Here is a 9,245-nt window from a genome sequence, read left to right on the forward strand (position 1 = left end):
GTGTTTTCCTTCAGTCTTCCTTTGCATGTTTTCTTAAAAGACATACAAATGGCGAGCAAAGACATGTTGCCACTGACAGTAATTAAGATAATAACTGTTTACACATTTATGATAAGTCATCTTTTCATACAATGTATATACATAAATAAAAATAATGATAGGTCCAACATGAGCAGTTAGTTGACATAACAACTGCAATCGAGGTGCAAAGTATATTGCATTAGAGAAATATAATAACACATTAAAAATAATCATAAATAATAATGGATCGGACATATACAGTACCAGTCAAAAGTTTGGACACACCTTCTCATTCAATGTTTTTTCTTTATTTTTATTTTTATTTTTATTTGTTTCTACATTGTAGATTAATATTGAAGACATCCAAACTATGAAGGAACACATACGGAATTATGTGGTAAACAAACAAATGCTCAACAAACCAGAATATGTTTTATATTTTAGATTCTTCAAAGTAGTTGAATGAAAAGGTGTGTCCAAACTTTTGACTGGTACTGTATACTAACCAATACATTTAAACAAGTATTGGCAGATTAATTATGAAAGAAATGAGTTGCAGTGCTTATTATTTATAAATAAAGATGTTTGTATTTAGTCTGTATATATATTTTTTAAAATCTACAGTACCAGTCAAAAGTTTGGACACACCTTCTCATTCAATGTTTTTTCTTTATTTTTTTTAATTTTATTTTTTTCTACATTGTAGATTAATATTGAAGACATCCAAACTATGAAGGAACACATATGGAATTATGTGGTAAACAAACAAATGCTCAACAAACCAGAATATGTTTTATATTTTAGATTCTTCAAAGTAGTTGAATGAGAAGGTGTGTCCAAACTTTTGACTGGTACTGTGTATTTAGTAAAAATATGTATGAAAAATCATGACAATTTCTATAAATTAGAAAATATGCATTTCTTGTGGCTATTATGCCACCAAGAGATGGTTTCATCCTAATCAATAGGAAAAAAGTAATCCTAAACGGAATAGATTGAGTTGGTCTGGCTCGATCGATGACGCTGTGCTCTGTTGGTCGGGTCTGCTCCATTCACCGCCGCTGCAGCGTTGTTGTCATGTTTTTCTGCTGCTAGCCTCCAGCGCTAGCTAGCCGCTTGATTTTTCTCCCCAACATACTTTCATCCAGCAGGTGGGTCACAGTCGATGTCAACACGTGTTAACTGACCCAAGCTGTCCACACTCGACTCCTACAACGAAAGCATTAGATTATAAAAGCAACCACTTGTTTGTCAGACAATAAATGTCGTAGCTAAAAAAGTTGACGCAAACGTCAGCTAACAGCTAGCTAGCTTAGCGTTAGCCTGATAGACATGTCTGCTAGCATAGCCTGATAGACATGTCTTAACTGATTTGCGTAACAAACACAAACAAACCTGCCTTAGTCATCAGATAATTAGCTGTGTATTGTGTCGTATGTAATCAGGAAGGCCAGACAGTCTGCTTTCAGTGTGAACACACACAGGAGCTTGTTATGAGTTTTCACTGCTGTGCACAGCGACAAAGAAATGTCCATGTTAGGTCATCTTCCCCCGACGGGTTGGTTCTTGAAAGAAGAGCTGCATTAGCTAAATGAGTTCAAAAATACAGTTTAGTTTGCATGCATTTCACTAGTTAGTGTTATACTTGAGGATATGCCACGTTAACATGGCTCTGATCCAGTAGCAACTCTGATTTACTACATTTTACCACTAAACACTACTTTAAATTTTCCATTTCTTACTCAGCCATTATGGAGAGCTTGTGGATGCATTTATATAACATAAATATGATTTCTTTAATGAGCTGAGCTGACACACACATCAGTGTTACAGCTCTCAGCTGTCAGGCTCAACTTTCCTTAAAAGGTGGGACCTCAAGTTATTTATGGGTGCTGAGGCCAAAATAATGTGAATGATTGCAGGGTTTTTTCTTCTAAGTGATAATATATACAGTACCAGTCAAAAGCATTTTCTAAATATTTTTTCATAGTTTATAGAAAACAACTTACTGATTAATTAGGACAAATGCAACCCTAGTATGTGCCGTAGCATTTTGAGTTTGGCTGGTAGTGATCATCCTCTGCTGCTTGGATTTAAGCCTCGAGGGTTTGCAACATATATTTTTACTCTGAGAGTTCATTCATAATTCTTAGGTTGAGCCCGGTGTTTCTCTGTGGTATACACAATGAATGAGTGGGGTTTTTTTCAAGAGAATTTAAGTAGAGAGCCCATTATCAATTTAACATTTGGATTAAAATAACACTTTTCAAACTTATCTGTGAAATATTATTGATAAGAATGAAAAAGGATCATCAATTTCAGCTTTGATTAATTATATCAAGCTACGTTTTGCAAAATAAATAATCAGAGTCAAGTATGTATTGCTTCTAATCAGATTTGAGTTCAGGTCTTGGCTACAGTTAAAACAAAAGTTGATAACGTGATGATAAAATAGTCATACATAATGTCTTTCATACATTGGTGAAAATGTCTTTATGCCTTCTTAAATGGTGGCATGTCAGTTTAAACGGTTACAACAAAACCCTCATTTTATTTATTTTTTAAATATCAAATCTGTCATATGTTGGGAGATGTGTAAAAATTGATGCACAGAAATCTTGAAAATGTCCCCTTTGTGTAAATTTTTCAGCCTTTAAAAACGTGGTTTGACTTTTTACACCACATTGCGTTAATGTCACAAGGCGATACATAACAAGATAGAAGAAGAGGGTTAGAGTTTGAAGTTGCTTTCACATTATGTCACCTCTGTGTACTTATGATGTGTGTATTCGTACACAGGATGTTAGGATGGAGTGTGGCCCAGTCCTGCCGGACAGCCTGGTGTTGGAGATCTTCCTGCAACTACCCCATGATGCCGTGCTTACAGCTGGTCTGACCTGCAGACAGTGGCTGGCTGTTTCCAGAGATGAGTTCCTTTGGAGGGAGCTGTTCTACAGCTACTACCGCATCCCCCGTTCTGTACCCCGACACCCTGGTAAATAATCTTTGTTTAACAGAAAAAAATCTTTGAGCTTTGAGTATAGATATTGAGAGGCCAGTTGCATGTTTAAATAACCTGATCTTCCTTTGTGCAGCGGCGGTGTCATGGTACAGGGAGTTCAGGCGCCTGTTTGACTGTATCCCCTGTGTGGAGGTTCAGACGCTAAGAGAGCACACTGATCAAGTCCTCCACCTGGCTTTTTCTCACAGGGGTCACCGCTTCTCCTCCTGCTCCAAAGACTGCACCGTTAAAGTAGGGATTAAAAGATTATTTAGGTTACTTTCATCTCGGATCTTTTTTGTATTACTTTCTGCCAGCGTGAAAAGTGATTGTGTTTAGCATTTGGTTACGTACTTAACTTTAGTAGCAAGACTTTAAAGTAGGACCACATACTTCAGGGCCAAAGTGAGCTCCAACAGGTGAACCTAAAAAATGTCCTTTAAACACGGTGGCACTCAGATTGCAGTGTGTGTTTTACAAAAGTCATAATATTCTCTTTGTGTTCTTATTTATTGCCCCGTTTTTTCCTCTAGGTTTTAAGTACTTTTTATGAGTTTCATTATAATCTTTAATCTTTATTCAATCGTATTTTTTAAATGTTGGAGGTTGTCTGCTGGGAAGCAGCTCGGCTGGTGAATTAGAGACTCGCTAAAGAGTTGATAACTTTCTAAACCCAATTAATAGTTTGGCATAAATAGGGTCAGACTGAAATGAACCATAACTCTATTTTTTGGCCAGTAACTTCCTGGGTGTCCGTTCTTCGTACATAGATAACTGATAACACTTCTTGTGTGCAGCTATGGGACACTGAGCGGCATGACGGTAATATCTCGATGGTGCATAGCTCCAGTATGCGGCAGTTTAACTGGGGCTACACCCAGTTCTCCCAGTTCAACGCTGACGACACCCTGCTGCTGGTGTCTGGTGTCTACCTTGGCCCACACCACTCCTCGTCTGGGGAAATCGCTGTCATCAGTCTGGGTAGGAACCAAGAAAGATCCCACGGTCAAAACATCACCTGTTCAAGTTTCTGAAGTTTTTTGAAGTATTCACAATCATTTCCTTAACTAAGAGTTAGTGTGTGTATCAAACTCTCCCGTTCTCCACCTTTGTCTTAAAACACTGCAGATAATTACACACTGTTGTCCCGTGTGAGGAACAAGCCGTACGATGTGTTTGGCTGCTGGCTGAATGAGACCCACCTGATTTCTGGGAACCTGCATTGGATAGGCAACATGACGTCCTGCTCCGTGCTCTGGCTCAACAAAGCCTTCCAGGTGAGACCCAGCGCAGCAGCTAAAGCCTCTTTGGTCATGTCAGTTAATTGTAAACTCTTATTGATTGAAAAAAAAAAAAAAAAAAAGAAACACTCAATGTCTCTCCTCTTCCCACTTTTCTTATCTCCGAACAGGATGTTGAATCAGAGAACGTCAACGTGGTCAAGCGCCTTTTCAAGATCCAGAACGTCAACGCCAGCACCATCCGCACGGTGATGGTGGCCCACTGCCGTCGTCACGACAACCCGGACCTGCTGCTGGATTACGAGGCTCAGTCCCAGGCTCGAAGGCAGAAAGGGCAGCAGCAGCAGCAGCAACACCAGCCACTCCTCTTTGATCTGGGAACGTCCGGCAGTGAGGAGGAAGATGAGGAGGCAGTGGGGGGCGAGGAAGCACGGCTTCCCACCGCTCGCTTTTCTCAGCCCTCCATCTCCGGCCTGGAGCACGTTATACAGGTGAGTTGGATGTAAAACAAAGACCTTTTGATGCTTTTTTCACCTAATACTGTTCTTCATTCTACATTTTTTTTGTGCTTCTCTTCCTTCCTGTTAGAGTCGTAAAAATGTAGGGCACACAGAGTTGGCGATTGAGAACCATGTGGCTAAGATAATGGGCAGAGCTCACACGAAGGCCCCGGACTGCAGCATGATGGAGCCCTCTGATCCTGGAGACGGAGAGGACAAAACTTACTTACTCTTCACCACCGGCAGCCTTACATACTCCCCTCACCAGATAGGTAGGATCGCTTCCAAGCTGCGGCATCAAAGATAAATAATGCAGATATAATGTAAGAATTTATGAAACTTTGTATACGAAAAATGTGGTCGTCTTTGTCCCTTTCTAGGTATTAAGCGGATCAAGCCTGACCAGATGACCACTTGTGGTCCTGTACTCGGGGAAGAGCGGAGTTCAGATGAGTTTTTTGATTCCCTAGACCATGTTATTGATATCCATGGACACATCATTGGGATGGGCCTTTCTCCAGACCACAGGTAATTAAAACATGTATAGATTCAGTATGCTTTAATGTGGGTTCATATTAATGAACTGGAATAGCGACAGTGACATCAGTGGCCGAATGCTGTTTTTGCAGATTTGGAGCAAATATGCCAAAATCTCATGTAATGTCTACCCAGAAGAGTTTTATTTATGCCCATGGTTTTCTAGGAAATGTTCAGTTATAACATATTGATCTAATATTTGTGTGTCCATATACTTTTGGCCATGAAGTATAAGTATATATGAAGTATATGTTTTCATCGTTTTTTTTTCGAACCTTTAAAAGACTTTAAAACAGCATAGAATCAACTATTCAGATAATGCATGCCATTGACTCATAAACGGACTCCTTTCATTCCTAAGGTACCTCTATGTGAATAGCCGGGCTTGGCCAGCCGGGTGTGTGATCTCTGACCCCATGTCTCCTCCTCCCATTGCCGAGGAGATCGACCTGCATGTCATCGATCTGAAGAGCTTGAGGGAGGAGAGAAGGAGCCTTCGCGCTCACCGAGCCTTCACGCCTAACGATGAGTGCTTCTTCATCTTCCTCGACGTCAGCAGAGACTTTGTTGCCAGGTGGGTGACCGAAGACCGGCTTGTTTTTTGAAATAGATGCAGCTTTCACATATGCAGCCCTCACCATTAAATTGCCTCTGTTTTGCCATCAAGATGTCATGTTATGATAAGGGAAGTGAAACTGATGTCAACACAATCTGACCGCTCAGGTCGTAGTAACATTGGTGTTTCCAATCTGGCAGTTTTGAGATTGTTTTAAGATGGATATGCACAAATGTGAACCCATCCCTACATTTTTAAATACCACTGTTAAAAATGTATTCAATGCACATTGATGTTGTCTTTTAGCCGCGTATTATTAAACCAGATAGTTCTCTTTAGTGATTTTTAAGCAGGTAATGTTTAATGCTGAAGCAAAGAGTCAATTAATCTTCTCTGCCTTTCATAGACTATTATTAATGCAAACATTGCTTATTTGATAGAAAAGGGAATATATTTGGGTTTGGACTTTTAGTCAGACATAAAGAGCCATTTTAAGATGTTAACTTGGGTTTCTGGGAACTTGTGATGGGCATTTTTTTAACTTTTTTTAATTATTAGAATATTACTAATTCATTATCATTAAGTGATAAAAAAATCTGCAATTAAAAAAAAATCGGTAAACATGATTTGTTCCAGCCCTACTACTAACAGACTGAAGCGAATGCTTTGCCAATAATGTTTAAATAGTTCCATCATGAAGGCTTTGCTGACTTGCGTCTCTAATCTCCTTCCTGTAGTGGAGCGGAGGACAAGCATGGCTACATCTGGGACCGTCATTACAACATCTGTCTGGCACGTCTGGCACACGACGACGTGGTGAACTCAGTAGCGTTCAGCCCTGCCGACCAGGAGCTTCTGCTGTCAGCCAGCGATGACTCAACCATTAAGGTGTGGCGTTCACCGCGCATGGTGCGCCTGGCTCAGGCCCCCACCCGGCCGCTGAGGCCCCGCAGCCTTCTGCCGTCCTGGCTGAGCCGCAACAAGAACTCAACGTCCGCCAGCAGTGTGAACGGAAAACCATGAGTCAGGTTGGAAAAACACTTGCAGTGGGACGGAGCAGGGGGGAGGAATTTTGATATGTTTCCTCTGTGGTGTGAATATATATATTTACATATATATACACTCCATGTATATGTACAGTGTGATTAAAGTCAGTGGTTTTTGCTTGAGCTCACAGTGTCGTGACACACAGCAGTGCTCAGTGTCTTAAGCTAACAGGAGACAGGGGTGTGACTCAGGGTTAGACACAGGAGAGAGCTGTTGCACCAGCAAAGGAGAGAAATCCCCACAGGCTCTGTTGTGCTGTTGACAGGAGTGATATGAAATGTTCTCACAGGTAGAGATAGTGTAGAGCTGACACCTAAATACACAAGACAGACGTCCAAACGTGTGACCCAAGAGATGGTGTTTGTCTGTTTTTTTTTATCTGTAACCATTGCGTATGAACAAGTCAGGACTCCTGCACTTGAGGTGTAAATGTTTGTAAAGTCCTGCAGAGACAAAACTTTATTGTCATGTGCTGTTCATCCGAGGAAAAGAGCTGTCACTGAGAATGACTTCAGAAATGTCTTTTCTTATTAATGGATATGTCCAATTGATGTCTTGAGTATAAACACCCTAAAACTAATGTTTCAGATAATTATAAATCTATTTAAAACCCAAAAGGGAAGACAACATTCAGCTGCTTTTACTGCAGTCAGCCTTGCTTTTTAATTTTACCCCATCCCATTGTTTGTGTCCCTTTAATGATCAATCACCCGATTCAAAGTAGATTATTGAGTAACTTAAGGAACAGTTGAGCGTGAATTTTTTGTTTTGTTTTGTTTTGTTTGTGTAGCTTATTGTTATTTGGGCCTATATTATGTAGAAATGTATTTATACACCTTTATTCATTTGTAGCACAAAAATTCACCCTTTCATTTTGTCAAAAGACTCTCTGAGGAGACAGATGAATCTCAGAAATTGATGTGTCCCGGATGTTTTTTATAAAAAAAAAAATGTTTTTTCTGTCCTCATCATTACATAAGTCTCAACAGTGTGGGGTACCTGGATAAACAGACCCTGCATACGTATAATTTACAATAAAGAAAAACATCAATTTAATAGACATTTCAAGTTACAGAATCATCACCTCATTAAGTCATGATAAATGTGTGTAGTACACCATAAAAGCAACACAGGATATATTTGCTGATTATTAGATTAATTTAAAAGGACAACCAATGATGCACAAATATTTAAAATGCTCCTACGGATCAATATCACCGAGGAGGACATGAGGGAGATTGAGATGAATAGAAAAATAAGAGCAAACCTCCTGCCTATTCAAACCCTGATCAAAACATGTTTTTTGTTTTGGGCTTTAACAATCTTTAAATGTTTGTGTGTACATACGGGTTACCACTTCACTTCCCATCATACCTTTGTCCTCTTCTATCGCTGAAGGAATGCTATCAAACAAAAGCAAAACATAAAAATCATGCATAAGAAATGAACCAAGACACTTGTTTAACTAGCAGAAGGTTTAGGTACTTAAGTAGACATTTGGAGATTCCATGCTGAAGGAAGTTGTGACTGACATTTCATCAGCTGATTCTTACCAACGATTGAACAATGTTTTCCAAGTTTGAAATGTGTGTAATAAGTCATGAACTTTATACTTGGTCCCTTTTGACAACTGTAGCTCCATCTTGTTAATTGTGTTTCCTGTCGTCTGAAGTCATTTTCAAAAATCCCCTGAAATAAAAAGCATGCCATGAAAGGCTAGACGTCTGCAAAAGTGTCAGATTCATGTTATTCTTCTAAAAAAAAGGTGTTTTGTTTTTTTAATAGAAGTTTTGGACACTTGCAAAAACTGAATCAATTAATCTGCAGATTATTTTCTCTATTTTTTTGACATACTATACTATAACGTTCTTGTAACTATTTGACTTAAGGACTTTTTAGGACGAACTATACTTTGCCTTTCATCTACATACTATGCCTTTTTTCAAAATACCACATTATGTATTTTTTTGGCATACTATGACTTTATACGACATATGAATTTGTATGACTTTTTTTCTACATACTATTATATTACTTTTTGTGACTTTAAAAAAAGTACTATACTATGACATTTTTGTGACTTTTTTCAACCTACACCACAATGACTTTTGAAATACTTTTTTTCAACATACACTATTACTTTTTTTTCATTGCTTTATGCTGTCTTGCTTGAAAATAAATCTTCTCCCAAGTCGTAGTTACATTACAGTCATTTAGCAGACGCTTTTATCCAAAGCGACTTACAATCAGTAGTATATTACATATCATTCACCCATTCACACACTGATGACAGGCTACCATGCAAGGTGCCACCATCAGACTCTAACTAACATTCATGCAAC

The 9,245-nt window shown here is 39.0% G+C and overlaps 1 protein-coding gene across 1 annotated transcript; it reads left to right on the top strand.

Moving 5' to 3' along the window:
* The first annotated feature begins 1,035 nt into the window (after positions 1-1,035).
* Positions 1,036-8,635, top strand: fbxw5 (F-box and WD repeat domain containing 5). The gene is made up of 10 exons (XM_054613129.1): positions 1,036-1,172; positions 2,821-3,016; positions 3,117-3,274; positions 3,820-4,003; positions 4,151-4,299; positions 4,434-4,754; positions 4,852-5,035; positions 5,144-5,291; positions 5,662-5,874; positions 6,594-8,635. Exons 2-10 carry the CDS (start codon positions 2,830-2,832, stop codon positions 6,877-6,879), a joined length of 1,830 nt encoding a protein of 609 aa, XP_054469104.1. The 5' UTR covers positions 1,036-1,172; positions 2,821-2,829; the 3' UTR covers positions 6,880-8,635.
* The last annotated feature ends 610 nt before the right edge of the window (positions 8,636-9,245 follow it).

Source organism: Anoplopoma fimbria, chromosome 14, assembly GCF_027596085.1.
Source record: "Anoplopoma fimbria isolate UVic2021 breed Golden Eagle Sablefish chromosome 14, Afim_UVic_2022, whole genome shotgun sequence".
In the NCBI taxonomy this organism is placed as follows: domain Eukaryota; kingdom Metazoa; phylum Chordata; class Actinopteri; order Perciformes; family Anoplopomatidae; genus Anoplopoma; species Anoplopoma fimbria.

What these genes read in the sequence shown, in the direction of transcription:
- fbxw5 (XM_054613129.1), top strand. Translation starts at nt 2,830, where the DNA reads ATGGAGTGTGGCCCAGTCCTGCCGGACAGCCTGGTGTTGGAGATCTTC. An exon ending in AATCGCTGTCATCAGTCTGG is followed by an intron (nt 4,004 to 4,150) that starts GTAGGAACCAAG and finishes AAAACACTGCAG; the next exon opens with ATAATTACACACTGTTGTCC. An exon ending in GGCTCAACAAAGCCTTCCAG is followed by an intron (nt 4,300 to 4,433) that starts GTGAGACCCAGC and finishes ATCTCCGAACAG; the next exon opens with GATGTTGAATCAGAGAACGT.